The following is a 24,255-nucleotide window of genomic DNA, read 5'->3' as shown; positions in this document are numbered from 1 at the left end:
GGGCTGAGGGGAGCAGGAAGAAGAGGGAGGAGAAGGGGGCTGGGGGAGCAGAAAGGGGAGGGAGGGGATGGAGACTGGGGGAGCAGGAGGAGAAGGAAAGGGCTGGGGGAGCAGGAAGAGGAGGGAGGGGATGAGGCTGGGGGAGCAGGAAGAGGAGGGAGGCTGGGGGAGCAGGAGGGAGAGGGAGGGGATGGGGACTGGGGAGCAGGAAGAGGAGGGAGGGGATGGGACTGGGGGAGCAGGAAGAGGAGGGAGGCTGGGGGAGCAGGAAGGAGAGGAGGGGAAGGGGGCTGGGGGAGCAGGAAAGAGAGGGAGGGGAAGGGCGCTGGGGGAGCAGAAGGAGGAGGGAGGGGATGGAGGCTGGAGGAGAAGGAGGAGGACGAGGAGGAGCAGTGGACGGAGGCTGGGGGAGGGTCCGGGTCGGTGGGGTTGCAGGAAGGGGAGGGGTCGGAGAGGTCTGGAGGGAGGCGTGGCGGAGGGTCGGGCCGGGCCGGGCCGGGGGAGTCGCTCTGCCGCCGCGCCCAGGGCGGTCCGTCCGGACGGCGGGCACCGGGCAGAGGGAGGGCGGCGGGCACCGGGCAGCGGCGGACAACAGCGGGCACAGGCCAGAGGGCAGCGGGCAGCAGCGGGCAGCAGCGGGCAGCAGCGGACAGCAGCGGACAGCCGGCGGCGGAGAGTCGGTCCCGGCGTGCGGTCGGTCCCGGTGGCCTCGCCCGATCCCGCTAGTCCGGTCCGGTCCGGCCCCGTCCGGCCTCCTGCTCAACCCCGACCGGTGAGTGGGGGCCGGGGAGAGCCGGGGGGCCCGGGGGGGCCGGGCCGGGACGGGAGGAGGGGAACCCCGCGATGGCCGCCCCTAAGCGGGGGGCGGGGGGCTCTCTCAGCCCTGGGCTGCAGTCAGAGGGACACCGGGACTCTCTCCCCCTACCAAGACCCCCTCCTCGACTGGGATTCCCTCTCCCCACCGGGACCCCCCTCCCCTACCGAGACCCCCTCCCCCACTTGGATCCCCTCTCCGCACCGGGACCCCCTCCTCCACTGGGACCCCCTCCCTGAGACCTCTTCCCCCCACCGGGACCCCCTCCTCCACTGGGACGCCCTCTTCCCCCCAAGACCCCCTCTCTGCCAGTCCCCCTCCCCCTCTTGGATCCCCTCTCCGCACCGGGACTCCCTCCTCCACTGGGACCCCCTCCCTGAGACCTCTTCCCCCCAGCGGGACCCCCTCCTCCACTGGGACGCCCTCTTCCCCCCAAGACCCCCTCTCTCCCAGTCCCCCTCCCCCTCTTGGATCCCCTCTCCCCACCGGGACCCCCTCCCCGCACCGGGATCCCCTCCCCGCGGCTCCTGGGTTGGAAAGCTCGTTTTCCCCCGTCCCGCCCCCGAGGGGCTGACGGTTTTCCGCGGGGTCCCGGGCCCGGACGCCTGGGTCCGCCTGGTTCCTAGGCAACCGAACGGGCTCAAACGCCCCCGCACCCTCCCCCAGTTGTCCCCTCCCAAATTAACCAGGGGACCCTCCCAAAGGGGAGACGGACTCTCTGCTCCAAACACAAGAAAGAGACTTTTAGCTGTTGAAGACCGCGGCCGATCTTTTGGCCAACTTAGAGAATAATAATTAATAATTACAATAATGATGATGGCATTTGGTAAGTGCTTACTACGTGCCGGGCACTGTAATAATAATAATAATAAATATGTGCAAAGCATTGTTCTAAGCGCTGGGGAGGTTCCAAGTTGATCAGGTTGTCCCACGGGGGCTCACAGTCTTCATCCCCATTTTACAGATGAGGTAACTGAGGCCCAGAGAATCAATCAATCAATCGTATTTATTGAGCGCCTACTGTGTGCAGAGCACTGTACTAAGCGCTTGGGAAGTACAAGTTGGCAACATATAGAGGCAGTCCCTACCCAACAGTGGGCTCACAGTCTAAAAAGAGAAGTGAAGTGACCTGCCCAAAGTCACGCAGCTGACAATTGGCAGAGCCGGGATTTGAACCCATGACCTCTGACTCCAAAGCCCAGGCTCTTTCCACCGAGGTGGATACAAGCTAATGGGGTTGGGCACAGTCCCTGTACCATGTGGGGCTCGCAGTCTCGAACCCCATTTTCGTTCATTCATTCATTCAATCGTATTTATTGAGCGCTTACTGTGTGCAGAGCACTGTACTAAGCGCTTGGAAAGTACAGTTCGGCAACAGATAGAGACAATCCCTACTCAATAACGGACACACTGTCTAGAAGTGGGGAGACACCAAAACAAAACAAGGAGACAGACATCAAAGTAGATAAATAGAGTTATAGATATATACACATCATTAATAAAATGAATAGAATAATAAATATGTACAAATATACACAAGTGCTGTGAGGAGGGGAGTAGACCAGAGGGAGGGAGAAGCAGCAATGGGGAGGGGAAGAGGAGCGGAGGAAAAGGGGGGCTCAGTCTGGGAAGGCCTTCTGGAGGAGTTGAGCTTTTAGTAGGGCAACGAAGGGGGGAAGAGAGCTAGTTTGGCTTTTTCCAGATGAGGGCACCGAGGCCCAGAGAAGTAAAGTGACTTGCTCAAGGTCCCTCAGCAGACAAGTGGCAGAGCCGGGATTAGAACCCATGACCTTTGACTCCCAGGCCCGTGCTCTTTCCACCACGCAGCTTCTCCTAAAGGGGTTGTGGTGTCTGTTGGGGGACCGGGATCAGGAATGGGAATATTCAGGTCCAGGGGATGCTGAAGGCTTTGAGCTTGGAAACAGAGACCAGTCAAGCAGAGGCTGGCCCCCGAGTGGTGACTTTATGGTTTCTTTTACAGTCTTTGCAAAGGGCTTTTCAACCCCCTGTATTAGCTAGTCCATGCAACCACCCCGTGAGCTGTGCTAGTTTGATTCAGTACTGCTATTTTTATTTATCCGGACAGGAAACAAGCACAAAGGGTTTGCCCAAAGTCACCAAGTTCACCAGTGACAGTCAAAATACAAGCCCAGCTGCGGAATTTGAAACGTAATAGTAGTAGAGTAGTACTGGAGAAGCAGCGTGGGTCAGTGGAAAGAGCACGGGCTTTGGAATCAGAGGTCTTGGGTTCAAATTCCATCTCTGCCAATTGTCAACTGTGTGACTTTGGGCAAGTCACTTAACTTCTCTGTGCCTGTTACCTCATCTGTAAAATGGGGATTAAGACTGTGAGCCCATCGTGGGACAACCTGATCACCTTGCAACCTCCCCAGCGCTTAGAACAGTGCTTTGCACATAGTAAGTATTTAATAAATGACATTATTATCATTATTATTAATAACTATGACATTTATTTTAAGTGCTTTCCAGTGTGTGAAGGCTTTTGCCAAACCCTGGGGAACGGGTCATGGATACTGAAAGGGGCTGAGAAACCCTGACCCCAGAAAACTTACCATCTGAAAGGGGAGGGAAGAGGAGGATAAACAGTAAGAGCCCGGCCCTGGGAGCCAGAGGGCCTGGGTTCTAATCTCAGCTCTGCCACTCATCTGCTTTGGGACCTTGGACACCTCACTTAACTTTTCTGTGCCTCAGTTTCCTCAACTGTGAAATGGGGATTAAACCCTCGCTCCAGTTTAGACTGTGAGCTCAATGTGGGACAAGGATTGTGTCCAACCTGATTTGATCTTGTACCCTGCTTATTATGGGCACGACAATTGTCTACAATTGTCTGTTGTGTGCTCCCAGTGCTTAGTATAGTGCCTGGTACATAGTAAGCACTTACCATGATTTAATTATTCGATTTCAATAAAATAGCCTATGCTGTGGCTGGGAAGGAAGAGACTCAGGGTCCCTCACTGCTCCAGGCAGGGCTGTCCTTGATCAGCAGTGTCACAACTTTCTTAATGTCCCTTATGGGATTTAGCATTGGGAGGAAGGGAGAAGCAAAGGAAGGAGGCTGCCTCATAACAGGTGCCCTCCTCTCCCTGCCTTGTACTCTCCAAAGTGCTTAGTACAGTACTTTGCACACAGTAAGTGCTCAGTAAATACAATTGATTTGATTGCCACCCCTAATGGAAGGGAGCTCTGGGGTCAGTGTTTCTGGCTTCTGGTGAGTGAGAGGGGGAGGAGAAGCAAAGAATGGAAGGGGGGGTGGAAATGAGAAGAGAGAGGATACGAAAGGGAGTCAGGAAAGGCTATTATGATCCTGTGTGGGTGTATTACTCTGCATTTTTGTGTGAAGTTTGAATGCAGCTTGATCTTCCCAAAGAAGCACAGATCTGTTAGGAAACGGAGCCTGTGAACCATTGTTGGAAACTGCCATCTAATACCTCCACCCACTCATTGAAATACATTTTCTGACAGGCCTAGCTCCCATCTCAGTATTGAAGAAGAGCTTTTCCTTTCATTTTGATTGATATCTTAATTAGGCCCTGGGAAAATAATGGAATCAGAATATTTGTTCAGGGACAACATGATCTTAAACCAAGTAATATGAGAAAGAAGTGTAACATCTGGCCTTATTGCTAACCAACCATAAGGTGCTCCTGAGGTTTAAGCCAATCCTGAAGCAAGATAGTCGCTAGTTGTGGTTACATTGTGTGGTTTATACTTTGGCTTAGTGGGTTATTAATGGGCTTGATGTAATTGTCAGCTTATTTTCTTTTTATACAGAAACCCTATGGTTTGGAGGGTCAGTTACCGAGCGGATTTTCCAAAGACCAAGTGGAAACATAAAATCGAATCTGTTCAGCCCTCTTGACTAGATAAATTGCAGTTACAGTTTTATTTGTAGTTCAATTGAAATCTGAAACTAAGGTCCCGGCTCTTAGTATCAAAAAGAAAAAAGATCCTCCTTGGACACTGCTCTGAAAATTCTGTGGTCAAAATACTTAACTTTGCCTGTCCTCCTATTAAGATTTGGTTGCTCATTTTTAAATCCATATTAACACAGTAAGTACCTAAATGCTATGGGTTCAAACAATTATTACCTTTAATGCAAAGAACTCCCTGTTGGCTTTTTCAGCAAGTGTTGTTTTATTCATTACGTTGTGAGAAAATTAAGGCACAGAGCTCTAAATGACTCTCATTCATTCAAACAGAATATTTAAAGTGTTTGTGTTCTTCCATTACTCTGCTCTGTTAGGAAAAAGGACCTATATCTGAAATCCATCTGGTGAGCTGAAAAAGAGGTAATAAAGTGCTGATCACTAGACTGGATTGAGACTATGAGCTCTTTGTGGGCAAGGAATATGCCTGACATTATATTGTACTCTCCCAAGTGCTTAGTACAGTGCTTTGCACACAGAAAGTGCTCAATAAGTACGATTGAATGATTGAAAAATTAATGTAGCATGACTAACTTATGCTGTTGGTCATGAAATATACTCTCTACTCTAATGTTTCATGTGATTTTTCAAACTGACCTAATGGCTGGGATCCATTTTGTGAAAACTTTTAAATATTAAGATACAAGAATTTCATTCATTATGAATAAGTCAGTGAGTAAATTTAATGGGAAGCACTCCTGGCTAGATTGTTCAGCATTTAGAAGACAGTTCTCAAATGAATTGGCAATCCTGCCAATTGCTTTAATGCGGAAAAACCAAAAATGTCCCACTTTTATCTGTGCTGATCAATCTTTCCTACAACTTCAAGGCATAACTATCTAGGAGTTTCATGTTTAGTGTGTAATTACAGCAAGATGATGATATCCCTACAAGTATGGCCCACAAAATGGCCTCAGTAATTGTGGAAAAATTGAAAGCAAATAGTAGGACCACCTCTGCCTGTAACTGGAGATCCGGAAGCTGACATTGTGCCTGTGGCTTTGTATATCTGCTCTTGGCCCATAAAAATAAAGATAATAGGACAGGTGGTTTAGTCTTTTAAGGGAAATATTTAGCTTGGCTTTGGATTTCAGAACTTAAAGCAGAATATCCAGAGAAGATGCCATTAGACTGTAGCCTGTACTGACTTGGATAAGGTGGAAATGTGATCTTAAAGTTGTTGCATGATTTATACTGTGGGTGGTTTTCCCAGTTCTAAAGTTGACATCTTGCTAAGGACATTAAAGCATTTCAGAATGTTTCATGTTCCTTATTCAAATAGAAGAATTGAAGCAGTGTGACCTAGTGGATAGAGCACAGGCTTGGGAGTCAGCAGGACCTGGGTTCTAATCCTGGCTTTGCCACTTGTCTGCTCTGTGACCTTGGGGAAGTCACTTCACTTCTCTGTGCCTCAGTTTCCTCATCTGTAAAATGGAGATTAAGATTGTGAGCCCCTTACGGGCCATATCCAACCTGATGAGCTTGTATTATCGCAGCACTTAGTAAAGTGCCTGGCACATAGTAAGTGCTTTAACAAATGCAAAAAAAAAAAAAGAAAGAAAAAAGAATTCAGTAGGGTTCCCCCAAGGGATTTATATCGTTGTTATAGGAGTAGAAGCAAGGAGGGTGTGGTCAGAGGATCTAAACCTCCTCCTAGACGGTAAAGCTCTTTTTTAAGGAAAAAAAGTCTAAACCTCTACCTAGACTATAAGGTCCTATAAGGTTGGCACTACCAACTCTGTAGTATTTTGCTTTCCCAAGACCTTAGCACAGTACCCTGCTCACAGTAAGTGCTCAATTAATGCCATTAATTAATTGATTGATAGCAGCATGAGTCTGAGATTTGTGCCACTTCCTTGTTTGCCTACCCATGTGTATTTGTAAGGATAATAATTTGCTTATGCTTTGAAGGTTTTTCTTGACTAGAAAAATGTTGTATTTCTTTACTGTAACCTCTTAGCTTATGATGTTGTAGTGTGAAGTACAAAAATATCCATATTACATTGCTTCAAACCCAGGATTTTGATTGACTTGGGCTCCCTTTAGAGAAAATAAGTGAATTTAGGTGATTTTAAGTAATAATAATAATGATGGCGTTTATTAAGTGCTTACTATGTGCAAAGCGCTGTTCTAAGCGCTGGGGAGGTTACAAGGTGATCAGGTTGTCCCACGTGGGGCTCACAGTCTTAATCCCCATTTTACAGATGAGGTAGCTGAAGCCCAGAGAAGTTAAGTGACTTGCCCAAAGTCACACAGCTGACAAGTGGCAGAACTGGGATTTGAACCCATGACCTCTGACTCCAAAGCCCGGGCTCTTTCCACTGAGCCACGCTGCTTCATAAGTGACTTCCCTAGGATTAATGTGTGCCACACCCATCTTGGAGTACCTCAGTGTGGATGAAGAATGCTAAATATGGTGGAGGAATTATAATGTTGTCTCCCTTTCCATTAAAAATCTTTGATTTTCTATGTGAGGAGATTGAACTGCCATGAGTTGTGATGAGTAAGCTGGTAAATTGATGTTGGTAGCTGACAGTGTTATTAATGCTGTTGTGCACTACATTTTGCCAAAGCTCTTACTCTTTATGGAAACAGTGGTTTGCGGTCGTATGGATGAACTAGAAGTCTAATGGAAAGTTATCTGCTCCTTGTACTTAGGGTCGTGCAATCTAACTACCCTCTGGTCTTAGATACCTCACAAAACATTTTCCATTCTACAAATGATTGTAGTGTAGAGTTAGGACATATTGGAATTTGAAATTCAAATTGTTGCAATACAAACTTGATTTGTCATTTTGGTTTCCATAATAACCAAGTTGCTACAGAGTAAACAATAAACTGGAGCTGCTTCGGGATTTAAATTTTTTATCCACATCTCCCGTAAAATATACTAGATGCAATTCTGAGAGAGGAGCAATGAAAGTGATTGGAAGAACACTTTTCTCCTGTCTCGAGTACTATTTTTTTGTGTTCTAAAGCCAACTTCAGAGACTTTTAAAGCACATTTTTTTCTCCCAGACTTCTCACTTTCTTAATTCATTTCAGATATTTTGAAAAAAAAAATTATTGGACATACTGTGGTGTATGGAAGCAGGATTATCTTTTTGTTTCCATGGAACTGTAAGGCCAGGTGCATGGAATTCAGTGATTTTTTTCTTTTGAGTTTTATGACATTGACTTCTGTGTTTGGGTTGATGGTTAAAGTGCTGTGTCCTTGACTGTCTTAAATATCATGCACATATGCCTTAAAGCTGCCCATAACTAAAGTTAGCTCTTCCTTTCTATAGTGAAGATGCAAATAATTTAGCTCTAAAATCGGTGAAGTATAGGGGTAATAGAGTATATGGACGCTGAGATAAGAGAGAGGCCATTTAGGCAAAAATATGTCCCTGGGGCCAAAAATTCTTAAGAATCTTTTCTGACAATGTCTTTCAGATAATACTGGAAAAATGCCCTAGCCTCAATTTATAGTGAATAGAACACGGGCCTGGGGGTCAGAAGGTCATGGGTTCCAATCCCGGCTCCACCACTTGTCTGCTGTGTGGCCTTGGCTAAGTCACTTCACTTCTCTATGCCTCAGTTACCTCATCTGCCAAATGGGGATTGAGACTGTGAGCCGCACATGGCATAGGGACTGTGTCCAACCCAATTTGCTTGTATCTACCCTAGCACTTAGTACAGTGCCTGACACATAGTAAGTGCTTAGCAAATATCACAATTATTATTATCATTAATTATTTTTCTTAAAAGATGTCCTCATCATCAGTGGTATTTGAGTGCTGTGTGCAGAGAACTGTACTTAGATATTAAGTAGAAAACCCAAGAATGTTTTCAGGTTTTATTCTTTCTATTTTAGTCTAAAGATTTAACATTTTGAGTTTTGGTATTTTAGAAATTAGAAGAATCAAGTAAACCTTCATCTATCTCCAATTATTATGGTCATGGCAATGTGGTTTTAGATTTTTATGTCAGTGGTCCTGGTCTATCTTTTGTGTAAGAGCATTTTGTCATCTCATGATTTTTTTTTAAATCATGAGCAAAGCTGGTTTTCATATATGGTGGCTTTAGAGCTTTATTTATCACAGGGGTGGTACAACAGTTATTCACAGGTTTCTCAGAATTGTGAGCATTTCCTTTAAATTTAAGGGTGTGTCCTTTTCTGTCTCAGTAACCAGAGGAATCATTCGGGGGCAGAAGGGATATTTTCTCTATTCAGAGTTTATATCAGAAAGAACCAGCAGATAAAATATTTTATTGCTGATTGGATAATCTACTTATTGTGATGTGGAAACATCATAGAAGATAATAATAATAACTGTGGTATTTGTCAAGAGGCTTACTATGTGCCAGGCACTGTACTAAGTGCTGGGGTAGGTACAAGCAATTCAGATTAGACAAAGTCCCTATCCCAGGTGGGGTCCCCAATCTTAATCCCCATTTTACAGATGAGGTCACTGAGGAACAGAGAGGTTAAGTGCCTTGACCATGGTCACATAGCAGCTATGTGGCAGACTAGGATTAGAACCCAGGTGCTTCTGACTCACAGGCCTGTGCTCTATCCACTAGAGCATGCCACTTCTCAAGATGAAGATGAAGACCCCCTTTCCATCTACATCCTAATGCTAATTGTGGGTGTATTTCTACTTGCACATCTTGAGGAAACGAAGTAATGAGTTGTGAGCCTACAACTCACTGCTCTTAGGGAAGGCTCAGAGAAGTTTGCTATGTCTTGATGGGTGGTGAAGGAAGGCATTTCAGGCCTGGTGGACTATGGGTAGAAGTCTTAGAGACAGGAGAGGAAAGAGTTTCTTCTTGGCTAGAGTGGTGGACAGAGTAGCAGTGGAAAGTGAGAACAGTTGTTGGACGAGGAGTATTGTTAGAGGATCACTCTCCGTGCCTTCAAAGCCCTTCTTGAAGGCACATCTCTTCCAAGAGCCCTTCCCTGACTAAACCCTCATTTCCTCTTCTCCCACTGCGCTACCCTTGCACTTGGATTTGTACCCTTTATTCACCCTTCCTTCAGCCCCACAGCTCTGTATGTATGTCTCTGTAATTTATTTGTATTAGTGTCTAGCTCCCCCTCTAGACTGTAAGCCTGCTGTGGGCAGGGAACATTTCTCATTAATTTTATTATATTGTGCTTTCCCAAGCACATTGTACAGTGCTGAAAATTGGTACTCAGGAATCTCAGCTTGAAATAGAGATGTGCTCCCTCAGCACTTTTGGGTTCTTCAGTCAGTCTGTTCTGCCTGAGGATGGTATGTTCTGTGAAATTGTTTTTGAGATATTTGGAATGCAGATAATTCCATTCTCCCCCTCTAGACTGTGAGCCTGTTGTTGGGTAGGGACCGTCTCCAAATGTTGCCAATTTATACTTCCCAAGCACTTAGTACGGTGCTCTGCGCACAGTAAGCACTCAATAAATCCGATTGAATGAATGAATGATTTACAGTAAGGCGACTTCATGACACCAGTTATTTTTAGCTCTGTATCATTCAGGCATCTTGCTTTTTCATGAATTTGTGTACGTATGAATGAAGTTGTCTCAAAACTTTTGCTGATAAAAACCTTTCATGAAAAGGCCAGCATGAAATCCATAAAGCAGATGCTTGCCGTGATAAAGTTGACTACATTGTGTTAATAGTTACAGACTCAGATACTGTCTTCTCTTTTTATCTGGATCCCACCTTCAAGGTTGGATTATTTTTTGTTTGCTTGTTTTTGTATTTCTTAAGTGCTTACTATATGCCAGGCACTGCACCAACAACCTGCACCTGATTAGATACAAGCTAAACAGGTTGGACGCAGTCCATGTCCCATATGGGTCTCACAGTCTTAATCCCCATTTTACAGATGACATAAGAAACACAGAGAAGTGAAGTGACTTGCCCAGGTCACACAGCAGACAGGTGGCGGAGCCCGGATAAGAACCCAGGTCCTCTGACTTTCAGGCTTATGCTGCTTATGCTTTATCCTCCCAGGTATCTGACTTCCAGGCTTATGCTTTATCCTCTAGGTCACACTGCTTCCCATTCATTTTAGTACAGATGATTTTCACTGCTTTTCCAACTGTTGATTCTATCAATGACTCCAAGTTTTTTCTGCTAACTGGAAAAATGAAAAAGCTGAGTTGCAGAGTGAAATTCTGTAAATGGCTCAAGTGCTGTCAGCAGTAAGTCAGGCGCATATGTTAGTTGATTCCTCAATTCCTCATTTTCTGCAATTTGTAATGGGTCCTGAAGACAAAAAGGCTGAAGTTTGGAGTGTGATCTTCTTTAAATGTCTGAACTCCTGTCAGTAATGTCAGCTGCATATTTTAATCAATTCTTCATTTTCTGCATTTTGCAGTGGGGCCTGAACACATCTCTGTGTTAGAGCAGTTTTTCATTCTGGTTTCTGTGAGAATATCCTGTAAACCTGAAGAAATTGTGTGAGGAGCTGTTTGATTTCCCAGCTGTTCAGTTGCCTCACACTTTGATCACCCAGTTTCCTGATCCTTTCATTAGTCCTGCAACAGCTTCACCAATGTGTGAAACGACCACCCACCCCTAAATTTCTCATCTTGTCTTCTAGGAAGGAGTCTTAACCTCCTTTTGCTATTTAGAACCTGGAAACCAAATGAAATTAAATATCTCACTCAATGGCTCCATGAAGGGGAAAGAGATAATGTAAGATGATGCAAATCAGCCCCTCAACGCTTGTTTGTATCCTTAGGTTCTTTGGGGAAGATGGTGAAAGAGTGGAGAATAGAAAAAAGTTACACTTATGTCTCTTAAGTCGTTAATTTGTGTGGAAGTTAGTGATAGTAGCTTAGGTGTCACTGCTATATTTATTCCTGTTCCATTTAGGTGATAAGTTTCTTAATGTTCAATTTAACTGAGAATAAAGGGCAAGAATGAAATGTGGTTATTTCTTTAGCTGGGCCTACAGAGAGTTTGTTTTTTCCCTGAACAGCATTTTATATGACTGTTGTGTTATTAAATAAATTGTATTGATTGAGAGCTTATTGGGTGCAAAGCACTTACTAAGTGGTTAGGAGACTAGTAGTATCAATCATATTTATTGAGTGCTTACTATGTGCAGGACACTGTACTAAGCATTTTGGAGAGTACAACACAACAATATAACAGATACATACCCCGGCCACAACGAGCTTACAGTTTAGAGGTGGAGACAGACATTAATATAAATAAAAAAAAAATAGCGACTGTGTACGGAAGTGCTGTGGGTGGCAGAGGTGACGTGGAAGGGAGTGGGAAAAGAGGAAATGAGAGTTTGGTCTGGGCCTCTTGGAGGAGAATTGCCATCAATAAGGCTCTGAAGGTGGGGTGAGTAATTGTCTGTCAGATATGAAGAGGGAGGGCATTCTAGGCCAGGCACAGGACATGGGAGAGAGTTCAGCGGTGAGAGAGGCGAGATCGAGATACAGTAAATATGTTGGCATTAGAGGAGTGAAGTGCACAGGCTGGATTGTAGTAGGAGAACAGCGAGGTGAAGTAGGAGGGGGCAAAGTGATTGAGTGTTTTAAAACCAATGTAAGAAGTTTCTGTTTGATGCAGAGGTGTATGGGCAACCACTGGAGGCTCTTGAGGAGAAGGGAAACATGGGAAGAATGTTTTTGTAGGAAAATGATCCAGGCAGCAGGATGAAATATGGACTGGAGAGGAGAGAGACTGGAGTCAGGGAGATATGCAAGGAGGCTGACATAGTAATCAAAGCGGAATAGGATAAGTGCTTTGATTAACGTGGTAGCAGCAGTGGTAGCAGTTTGGATGGAGAGGAAAGGATGGATTTTAGTGATGTGAAGGTTGAACTGACAGGATTTAGTGATAGATTGAATATGTAGGTTTAATGAGAGAGAGGACTCAAGGATAATGCCAAGGTTACAGGCTTGCGAGTCAGGAAGGATAGTGGTGCTGTCTACAGTGATGGGAAAATCATGGAGAGGACAGGGTTTGGGTGTGAAGATAAGGAGTTCTGTTTTGAGCATGTTAAATTAGAGATAATGGCAGGACAGTAAGCACTTACTGTATGCAGAGTACTGTGTTAAGTGCCAGGAAAGAGTGTACAGGTGGAAATTAAGCCTAATTTCCACAGACCCACTACCTTGAACTCACAATATGCAGTCAGGGAGGACTTGTAGCAGACACATCAGGAGCAATGAAATGCTAAAACATTGAAACAGCTTAGGGGACCAGGACAGATCCACAGTACCCAAGTGCTGCTTAAGGTCTTTGGCCTCTTGGAGGAGGAAGGTGGATTTCTTTTGCTTTTTACCTTGTTTTCTGCACTTCAGGCACCATATCAGATTTTGCCTATCTTCCTCTTGGTAATCAACACTAATATCATGTTGGCTTTTATTTTATACCTTCTTAAATCGATGACTCATGTTTATTTTGTAGTTGACTATAACCTCCATGGCTTTCTGTTGGCCTTGTGCCTAGCAATTGTTCCCCAGTGTTGAATTTGTGTCCTTTTTCGGCAACCAGGTCTTTATAGCGACGTCAAGATGCAGGAGGCTAGAGCAGGTGAAAAGGCAGGTAGGAGGCTAATCTCAGCAGTGCACAAGCTAGAACAGATGCATATTGGAAACCAGAATTGGCCCTACCTGGCTTAAGACAGTGCAGTTGGTGGCCCTGGGAAAATTAAATGCTAGTAGTATCAGCAGTGAGCGCTTCCTCATAGTAGTTTATTTTTGAATACAGGCTATTTTAAAGCTGCCCTCTGGCCCCATTCCAGTTATTTACCCCCACCCTACAAACTCCCTCACCCATCCTGTTCTGCGTAAGATTTGACCAAATGTGCCAACACTCCACTGTGCCCAACCAAGTTAAGTAATGTGAATTTTAACCTACACCTGTACTGCTTTGGCTTGGCTGTTTGGCCATCTTCAAACTGGATTTTCAGGGTGAATCTTTTTGAAAGATTTAAGGCTCTTATTCAGTAAAAAAAGAAAAAAAGTGGTGTGTTCTTGAAGTTTAACAAAGATGTAAATTACTCCGAAGCACTTTAGTTAGCCTTTCCTGGAAAATGTCTTATTAACAAAACAAAGAGTAGAAGCAGATGTACGGGAAATATCAGCACCATCTGTAACTGAAGTTTGGCTTGTGCTCCAGGCTGTAAACTTTCTGCAAAATAAGGACCAGCGCTTGTGCTTGGGTTGCTTCCAGAGAAATAGTGTGGTCTAGTGGAAAAAGCATGGGCCTGGGAGTTATAGGATCTGAGTTTGAATCCCCGTTCTGCCACTTGTGTACTGCGTGTCCTTGGGCATACTTTTGTGCCTCAGTGTCCTCCTCTCAAAAATGGGGATTGAATATCTGTTCTTCCTCCTGTGAGTCCCATTTTGGGGGTGGATGTAGCTGGAGATAGATGCATAACTGACAATCTCTTCTCCAATATCCCCTGCTGGGCATTTACTATTCCCAATAATTTGCACTGTGTTCAATTGTGTCCCTTAGTATCTGCAACATGTTTGAAGCTTCTGTTTGAAAAAAAGCCATCCATTACTGATTCCCTCATGCCCAATCGATTGTATTTATTGAGCACTGACTGTGTGCAGAGCACTGTACTAAGTGCTTGGGAGAGTATAACAGAGTCGGTAGACATGTTTCCTGCCCACAATAATCTTACCATCTAGAGGGGGAGAGACAGACATTAATATAATGATAATTAATAATTATAATAATATCTCTTTTGTCTCCTAATGGTACACAATTTCATCAGAATTTGAAGTTAAGCCACCCCGAGTCTCTAAAATGGAATCCCCTGCTAACAGACACTCTACTCATTTAGCAGTCAACACAGTCCTGTACAGGGCTGACCTGGCTGTAGAGGGAGGTGATCCATGTTGCCCTCATTCTTCCCCACAACCTTTTTTGGATCTTCTCAAGCCAGGTGAGAGATGGGTCAGTGGCTAGGACATTGCCACCGAGGAAGGATACAATGGCAGTCACGCTTCTATCCCTGAAGCAGCTAAGGCCACAAATCCTTCAGGGCTTTCTCAGAAATGATGTTGGGCTCAACCAGTTGTGACAGTAGATCCCCTTTGGGATTGACCAGGTATCAGGCTAGGCGTGGACCCCACCTTCCAATCAAGCAATGGTATTTATTGAACGCGTACTGAATCCAGAGCACTGTACCAAGGACCTGGGAGAGTGCAATAGAGTCTGGGAGGTAAGGCTGTGAAGATCAAGGCAAAGAGCTGCTGAGTGAATACCCTTTCACCACTGTCCTCCTTGTGGTGAGCCCACAACAAGCTGCCTTTTTAATGACTGTTGTGAATCCGGGAACAGAGGAAGAGACTTTGAAAAAGCACTCATGGGCTCTACGTGAGGCAGGTGATTGCTGGCCTGTGAGGGGCCGGAGCATGGAGGGAGCTATTTGAAAGCCATCGGATGATCTCATTCTGATGAAGTGTTGACACCACACACTATTGGTTATCAGTTATCTAAAGGATATATAAGCTTTCTTGATTTGGTTCCTTCTTTGTCTCTTATTGGGTTTTTGGGCAGAGTGCTGCCGGGTAGCAGAATTCAGTGACAGCTTTCGGTTCAGTTACACCAATTAAAACATCTCATGGTGTGTAGAATTCTCCTGACTGTTTATTGTTGTATTGTACCTTCCCAAGCACTTAGTACAGTGCCCTGCACACGGTAAGTGCTTAATAAATATGATTGATTGAATGAATGACTGGTAAGATAAGCCTTCCGTTTGAAGATGACTGGTGATGGTGAGATTGTATCAATAGCATTTTACTGATTCTGCAGAGTGATTCATAGTCATACTCGTGCTGTCTTATGAATGCGCCTCCAGAGCTTATTTTAGAGGATAAACTGTATGACTTATTCAAGGACTTTGGTGATTCCAAATGAGTTGGAAGAGTTTCCGGAAAAACCAGAGGTGATTTCTAAGAGCCACTTCCAGGTTCTCCAAAGATGGTTTCTTATAATGTGTAGATCTGTGTATTTGTATATATGTTACTGTCTGGATTGCCATTTCTCAGTAGCCTGGTTTAGAGACAATTCCAAGGAATGCTGATCAGGCAGGGCTGAGGGATCAGGAATATTTAGGTAAACTGTAATAAAACATCCAAATATTTCGAAGTGGGATTTAAGCGTTGGATAATAAGTGGGAGTGGAGCAATTGTTTCAAGTTTCTCACCATTTATTTTTTGTCATTTTATCTCTTTGATTTTCTTCAGAAAAAGAATTATGCTAGCGGAGAGATAGTCGGGAGGTAGTGTGATGAAGTGGAAAGAGCATGGGCCCGAGAGTCAGGAGGCCTGATTCTAGTCTCAATTCTTGTCCCTCACCCCTGGCCGTGGGCAAGTCACTTAACTTCTCTGTACCCCAGTTTCCTTGTTTCTAAAATGTGGATCAAATACTTGCCCTCCCTCTCTCTGAGATTGAGTCCCATGTGAGACTGCAATTGTCCGATGCAATTGTCTTGTGTCTGTCTCAGGCTTAGCACAGTCCTTACCACATAGTCAGCGCTTAATAAATACTAGAGAAGCAGCATGGCCCAGTGGAAGGAGCACGGGACACGGAGTCAAGAGAGGAGTTAAGAGAGCTGTGTTCTGATCCTGGCTCTGTCACTTGCCTGCTGTGGTACTTCGGACAAGTCACTTAACTTCTCTGTACCTCAGTTTTTCTCATCTGTAAAGTGGGGGTTAAATACCTGTTCTTTCTCCCCCTTAGGGTGTGACCCTCTTGCAGGAGGGAGATGTGTTTGACCTTATTGAATTATATCTTTCCAGCGAATTAGTACAGTGCTAGGCATAGATTAAGAGTTTAACAGATACCACAGTCATTACTTTTACCATCATTATTGCAAAATCGATTGGGATCTGGCCTTCAGCATTACTGTACTCCTTCAGGGGCAAAAAGAATTCTAAAGGAATAAACCTGAGCGGCAACCAGAGAAGGATGAGTCGGAAAAGACTTTTTAGAGGATGACTAACCTCAGGGTTTACTCTGGGGCACGATTGGGCTCAGCCTATCCGGATGAAGTACCTAATTATCTACTTTTGATGGCCGCCGCAAGATTGAAAAGTCAAAGGAATTTCTGAGTGCCTTATTTTTTCTTCTGCTTTTATCTCAGCTAAGATGTCGGCTCCTGCCGCTCCTGGTTCTTCGTCTGCTCCGTCAGCTCCTCCGTCTTATGAAGAGACATTGGCATTCAACAGTTGTTACCCACCCCCTGTTCCTGGAACGGTCCCTGGAGTGTGGTCAGGGGCAGATGCAAAGGGAGCAAACCCTCCCGCATACTATCCCCAGCCGATGCCAGCACCTAATCCAAATGCGAGTAAGTCTGCCGATTTAGATATATATCTACATCTGTCCATCAATTGATGGTATTTATTGAGTGCACAGAGCAAGGGCCTGGATGTCAGAAGGTCATGGGTTCTAATCCCAGCTCTGCCACTGCTGTGTGACCTGGGGCAAGTCACTTCACTTTTCTTTAACCCAGGTACTTCATGTATAAAATGGGGATTGAGACTGTGGGCCTCCCATGAGACAAGGGACTGTGTCCAACCTGATTTGCGCGTGTTCACCCCAATGCTTAGAACAGTGCATAGCACATAGTAAGCGATCAACAGATACCATAATTATTATTATTATTATTACTTGCAGAACACTGTAGTAAGCACTTGGGAGAGTAGAGTACAACAGAATTTGCAGACACATTCCCTGGCCATAAGGAGCTTACAGTCCAGAGGGGGAGACAGGCATAGATATGAAGAAATAAGTAATTGATAATAAGTAATGAAAGATATGCACACTAGATGAGAGAGATATAGCTATAAAATGCCATACCTATCAATACTTTCATCACACATTAAGGATTATTTCTTTGGGTATGGGTATATAGGATTTTCAACTCATCACTGTGATCTTTCGTACTGTACTCTCTTAAGTGCTCAGTACATTGCCCTGTACACAATAAGTGCTCAACAAATACTGACATTTGGACTCTTATTTCTGAAGCAACTCTGATGCATTTTATTTCCAGGGCCATTTTCATGGCTGTCTTCGCCTCACTGCCCTTAGACTTGTGTACTTATTTTTAGACTGCAAGCTCATTGTGGACAGGGAACATGACCACCAAATCTGTTATAATATACTCTCCCAAGCACTTAGTATGGTGCGCTGCACCCAGTAAGCACTAAATAAATACCATTGATTGATTGATTCAGTGCCTTAATAGCCACTCACGTGGTCCTTACATTCCAGAATGCAACATTGACTAGACTCAGTGAAGCCCTGTCTTCTTCCCATTGTGGAGGAAAAGAAGCCATAGAGAGATTCCTAATGAGGACCTAAATTGTGGGAATGTTGTTTAAGTCTATTGTTCTCCCCTGTCTCCCAGTACTCAGTTATCTCTTTGTGCTAGTGTGTAGATAAGTGGGCAGTGTCATTTGTGGGGCAGGGTGTTAAGCTAGTGCTCATGGCAGTCCTGCCACAGTTGCTATCAATCAGTGACATTGATTGAGCCCTTGCTGAGTGCTAAGCAGGTAAGCTAGGGAGGTGTGGAATCAGCATAAATAGTTGCTCTCCAAGGAGCGACCTCCCTCTTTCTTCCAGCAAAAAATAAGAGGGGGCTGCAGAGTGGAAGATTTTTTCTATTTCCTTGCAGTTTCCCAGTTTGTGCAGGTATTTTTAATATGCGTCTAGGAGCTCAGGTAAGAGGAGAGGATCCAATAATTTCATTCATTCACTCAGTCATATTTATTGAGTGCTACGGTGTGCACAGCACTGTACTAAGCGTTTGGAAAATACAGTTTCCCTTCCACTCTCACCAACCTGCTTAGCACAAGTCATCCAGGTACTGATTAGCCATCTTGTCATGGCGGCCTAATCATTTGTGTCCTTTCTCTTGTATCCCATGTACCAGATATCAAGTATAATGATTTCAGCCTGTTGGATCCTATTAGACAGTTGGCCATTTTCATGCAGTCTTTTTCACTGCCTGCCTAACAGGTTTTTTATTGACTCTCGTTGCCTTTTTGTCTTCTCAGTCACTGTTCAGACCGTCTATGTGCAGCAGCCAGTCTCATATTTTGATCGTCCTGTCCAGATGTGCTGCCCTTCTTGTAACAAGATGATAGTGACACACCTCTCCTACAATGCAGGGGCCCTAACATGGCTGTCTTGTGGTAGCCTCTGCCTGTTGGGGTGAGTCGATAATGTCACGTGCCTCTGTGTTTTGAGAAATTCCCCCCGTACTTCCACTTTGACATTTCTCCTCTCTGGTTGGAAAAGATCCAGGAAGACTTGAACTTCTTAATTTACTCAGTGTTTATGAGAAAGTGACCTAGGAGCATGTGGAAACAATCATGGCCATTGCTTTCATCTCTGCCTGGCAATGACCTCAACAGGGTTTTCTTTTCTCGGCAATTTCTAGGTCTGTGGCCTGAATTCAAATGTTTGTTTGAAGTTAAGGGAAGCTTTTAGAAACCTTTCTCAATTTTTGGGGGAGTTATTGTTTTCAAAGCATTTTGACCTTTTATAACAAGGATTTGCCCCACTTCCCTTAAGTAGGATTATGGATAAATATGCCTGTCTTTGTTACAGGTTATTTTGGTCACAGCTGGAACTCTTAATCTTCATTTTCATTTGGAGACATTATTGCCCAGAAGTTTGGTGATTTCTGCTCAAGGTCACTCAGTTAATAAGTAGCAGAGTAGGTTTCTCTTAAAATGGACTTCTTGACACCTAATCTAGAATTCTTGTCTGCTGGACTGTTCTGCTAGTTAAATGTTCTGAATTCCATAGGAATAAAGTGCTGTGTAAAAAAATGTTAACATTTTTCTTGAGCATTAGTGTTTTCCTTTTGGAACCCATTTAACTGGCGTCTGAGTCATTTTTGGAAACCATGCAAATGCCAAGTGAAAATCCTACACTGAAGTACATTTTCAATCAAAGAGGGCAGCGTTTAAATACCGTGTGAAGAAAGGTGACTTTGAACAAATAAGGAAGTTGCTTCACAGAGTCAGAGTTCTGCAACATAATTTCTCCATTTTTTTTGTAATATTCCAGTAAACCCTGGAACTGCTTAATCTGTGGTTATTTTGTTGATAAGCAACAATCACCTAGTCAGAACTGGCCTGCACATTTGACATGCTCTTACGTCAAGAAGATTCTTATTTAGAGCCAGTTGCCTGAGTATTTCCAAGCCCTACTGGGATGGCAGATTCCTGAAGCCGGAGGCAAAGTTATGAACGTCTCCCCCTTCTAGACTGTAAGCCTGTTGTTGGGTGGGGACCATCTCTATATGTTGCCAACTTGTACTTCCCAAGTGCTTAGTACAGTGCTCTGCACACAGTAAGTGCTCAATAAATATGAATGAATGAAGAATGAACTATTTTTGTAGTCGTCTTTCTCCTGGTGAAACCGAATCTTAAGTATTTATCAGAGAAGAGTTTTTTGCCCCGGGGCAGGTGGTATGAACAGATTCTAGAAATGATGCCCTCATCACTATTTTGAGCTACAGTCCTTTCTGGTGTTCATGATTTTATAAGAACAATTGTCCACGGGAAAAAGACGGCTGTTTGAAAAAGGTATTGTTCAATAAAGGACTGTGCATTTTGTTTTTATCAGGTGTGCAGCTGGCTGCTGTTTTATTCCATTTTGTGTGGATGCCCTTCAGGACGTGGATCACTACTGTCCCAATTGCAAAGCTCTCCTTGGTACCTATAAGCGTTTGTAGGACCAGGATGAAAATGTGGTAAAGATCTGTGTAAAAGAGGGGGCTTTGCCACCCTTTCAACTCCAATTTGAACCTCACCAAGTCCACCACATGGCAGCGTTTTGCTTTTGCAGTTGAAATTTTCTAGGGTACTTTATTGAATCCTTTAAAGGGGTGAGGGGAAGGGGTCAAAAGTATAAACCTTCGAATCCCAGCAAGTGCTGCTTGAAGGATCTCAAAGGAGTTGCAGAGACTTTTCCCTCTAAAATGCTGGTTCCATGGTATACTGCCCAGGAGTCACCCTAAATTGTCCTCCCATATGGCTGCTTATCAGTTTATGCATAAATGAATGGGTGATTTGTGGTTGGCAGGCTCCTTTGCCTCCTCAATTAGCACCCTTGTTTGCAGCCTTAACAGAGAAGTCAAGGGCTGCCTTGTTTCTGAGATCGAACCAGACTGAATCAACTGTTGTGTTCGGGATGAGCCTTTCATAGTGGATCTGCTAAAGATGAATCTTGCTCTGTGGATCTTAGTGAGCTTTGGTCTCTGATGCTGTCAATCTGGCACTTTTTATGAGCACAAACATTCACTTTATCTTTAAAATTGGTGTGGGTTTTTTTATGTGTGTATGTATTTTTTTTTTTTTAAAGGGAGGGAAGGCAAAGACCAAATGACCTTTTACATAGGGCACTTTGCCACCTGGCCACCTGACTCACGTGCATTCAGGAAAGCATGTCAGAAGTGGGATTTAATCTTGATTCCTCTTTTCTAGGTGTGGGTGAATGGGCAGACCTGTAACATCATGGACATAAACGTGTTTATGTACAGGAGTTTATTTTCATATTACACAGCTTAGAAATACTTTTTAAAAAAAAATTGCTGTTACATCATTTCATAAAACAGGTCTTTCTCAAAAAGACTGGCAGGCCCAATCACAATAGCCACACGAAAGGAGTGTTATTACACAACCTAGCGCTGAGACCTTTCTTCTGTGAATATAGAAACAAGTGAAAAACTTACCCACTGCCTTTAATTTGATCCAGTATGGACCTCTCAGTCACCTGATGATTTCTTTTTTTAAAAAACAAAAACACAAAGCAGAATCCTGTTAGAAGTACTCAAGGTATTTTTTTGGTGTAGGCTTGGGAAAGCATATTTTTATTTTGTAAATATATTTCTTAGAATGCATTTTTTGCAGGTGGCAGTCTGCATTATAACTAGAGAGCCCAACCACCTGGTTGGGTTTTATTTTTACCGATCCAATTTATGACATCAGATTGGAAGACACAGTTTACAGTGCCTAAGTGCCAAGACAGAGTTCCTGCGTCAGAGCCATGTTCTGTTTGAAATAAGGCTCAGACGTGGTGTCCAGTTGTACAGTCCCTCATTCTTTTGAAATTCACCAAAGCAAAGAAAGCGTCTGGATAATTTTCATCTAGGAGAGCCAAACATGGAAGTGAAATTCAAATCTGGACATTGATTCAGAAGTTATATTTGTTTTCAGCAGTATCATGTATCTTTACCATGGCGTAGTGTAATTACGTGGTTTCCAAAGTGATTTTCAAAAATGACTGTTGACTTTTGAAACCTATTCTTCTACACATTTGAAAAAGTACCTTCACTTGCTGTTTTCCTCACTTTAAAGGCTCTTTTTGTTCATGCCATGAACAGTTTTAAAAGCTTTCTCATGCTTTTCAGAAAGGTTTTGTATGTTTAGTTGCTGCTTTAGCAGAATAATTTGTATTGTAGTAGAAAATATTTAGGGATGAAGAGTTCAGACTTGCCAAATCTCTTAAAACGTATTCTTCAAGATTCCTGGTGGGAAAAGTTAACTGACTGTAACATTCAGCTCCAGGATTGTCAAGTCGTGGTCCCAGTTTAAGCTCATGGAAAACCACAAAACCATATGGAAGAAGAAAGTCTCCGTGGTTCTTCAAATACAAGGCTCTTCTTTATCAGACTAAGACAGTTCTGTGTGGCCCAGACAACAGCCACTGAATGTGGCCCACACTCGCTATGTTTCCAGCTGTTTTTCACTGCTGAAGAATACGAGTTCATTTTAATGGTGCAAGAAAATCACGAGTCATCTCTTTATTTCTTGTGTCGTCATGGAAGCTTTTACAATTGATCATTCCTCCACCCCGCAGTTTATTAATACTAGGTCGGTTTAAACGTTTTGTTTTGCAGCACCCCTCTCCATATGCAACTGTGTTTTAGGAATTTTCCATAAGAGGTGCTGTAAAATGGTCTCAGGCTCTTGGTTAATTTAATGTATACATGGTCTGCAGTGCAAATTCCCCTCTAGATATGGGAAAATGTATAATGTAATAATTTAAAAATAAAATGGTTTTCTTGATCGGGGTGAATTCTATGATGTCTTGTTACACAGAGTTCATATGTATAGCTCCACTTTCACAGTTGGAAAGTCCTCAGGCTAGACGTTGCTGTCATCCATTGTAAACCTTGAATGAAATATATTTATTTGATTGTACATGTACACAGAAAAATTTTAGCCATCCATTGCAAACATCACATCAAATTCAACTGCGTTCAGCTGTATTTAAACAATCGTAAAATTATTTCTCTTCCATATGTATAGACTAGACTGTGAGCCCGCTGTTGGGTAGGGACCGTCTCTATGTGTTGCCAACTTGTACTTCCCAAGCGCTTAGTACAGTGCTCTGCACACAGTAAGTGCTCAATAAATACGATTGAATATATATTTGTACACATATATGAACAAATATATATATATATATATATATATACATACATACAGAGAAGCCTAGTGGAAAGAGCATGGGCCTGGGAGTTAGAAGACCTGGGTTCTAATCCCAGCTCTGCTGCGTGACCCTGGCAAGTCACTTAAATTTTTTAGGCCTCAGTTTCCTCCTCTGTAAAATGGGGATTCAATTCCTGTATTTTCCCTTAGACCTTGAGTCCCACAAGGAACCAGGACCGTGTGTCTGGCCTGATTCTTTTGTATCCATCCTAGTGCTTAGTACACTGCTTGGCATATACTAAGTGATTAACATAGAAAAAAATATTTTTTTATTGCTATTTTATATTAAAACAGCAGAAATTTCTGACTAATTAACATCAGAGTAGGGGCGGTATGGCCTGGGGAGTTTTTAAGAGGGAGTGACATACTGCCTGAGAAGAGGTCACTGGCGCTTCTCCTTACTTTTCCAGGGTTGGTTCTCAACCTGATTCCTCCCCAAAGCTTCCTTGGGCTGTTGTTGAGGTTCTCACCACCATGACCCCAGCTTCCCTCCTTTCCTCTCCCATCACGTTACCACTGCCCCTCCCCAATCGTTTAACAGGGACTTTTATTTCTTTCATTTCTTAAGTCCACCTTAATGATGTGTAATGACCCTATTATGCTATTGTTGTTACAAATATTATTGGTAAATAGATTATGAACTCCTCAAGGACAAGGGCTGTCTTTTTTCTCACTGTTCTTTCAAGTGCCTCCCAACAGATCCCTGCACAGAACCCTCAGTAAATGCTAACGGTGGTGATTTAGGACACTGGAAGCCGAGGTCATTCAAATCACCATTCTGTTGCTTTTTGTTCGGGTTGGACAATTTCCAAAAAGTTTGCATTAGATCTATTGTATCACACATGTCTCATGTTGTATCATAGTCCTAAGTGTCTTCTGTCTAAGCTTTCCTGTTTGACTCTTTTCCTTGTGGAGTATGAAATCTCTTCCATTTTTCCTTGGAGTAAGAGCTCGCTTTGTATGAATGTTACAAAAGAATGGAAATTTGAATTTTTTCTCGCAAATTCTGATTTCTACTTTGGACT

The 24,255-nt window shown here is 43.6% G+C and overlaps 1 protein-coding gene across 1 annotated transcript; it reads left to right on the top strand.

The window, feature by feature from the left end:
- The first annotated feature begins 671 nt into the window (after positions 1–671).
- LITAF (lipopolysaccharide induced TNF factor) lies at positions 672–22,809 on the top strand. Its single transcript, XM_038763632.1, has 4 exons — positions 672–772; positions 16,861–17,064; positions 18,779–18,935; positions 20,361–22,809. Exons 2-4 carry the CDS (start codon positions 16,866–16,868, stop codon positions 20,467–20,469), a joined length of 465 nt encoding a protein of 154 aa, XP_038619560.1. The 5' UTR covers positions 672–772; positions 16,861–16,865; the 3' UTR covers positions 20,470–22,809.
- The last annotated feature ends 1,446 nt before the right edge of the window (positions 22,810–24,255 follow it).

Source organism: Tachyglossus aculeatus, chromosome 21 (assembly GCF_015852505.1).
Source record: "Tachyglossus aculeatus isolate mTacAcu1 chromosome 21, mTacAcu1.pri, whole genome shotgun sequence".
In the NCBI taxonomy this organism is placed as follows: Eukaryota; Metazoa; Chordata; class Mammalia; order Monotremata; family Tachyglossidae; genus Tachyglossus; species Tachyglossus aculeatus.
The sequence above is the reverse complement of the archived record's forward strand: the minus strand, read 5'-3'. Positions and strand labels throughout refer to the sequence as shown.

Excerpts from the sequence above, each read along its gene's own strand:
- LITAF (XM_038763632.1), top strand. The coding sequence starts at position 16,866 with ATGTCGGCTCCTGCCGCTCCTGGTTCTTCGTCTGCTCCGTCAGCTCCT. Across the intron at positions 17,065-18,778 it reads AGCACCTAATCCAAATGCGA|TCACTGTTCAGACCGTCTAT; the intron begins GTAAGTCTGCCG and ends TTGTCTTCTCAG. Across the intron at positions 18,936-20,360 it reads GGTAGCCTCTGCCTGTTGGG|GTGTGCAGCTGGCTGCTGTT; the intron begins GTGAGTCGATAA and ends TGTTTTTATCAG.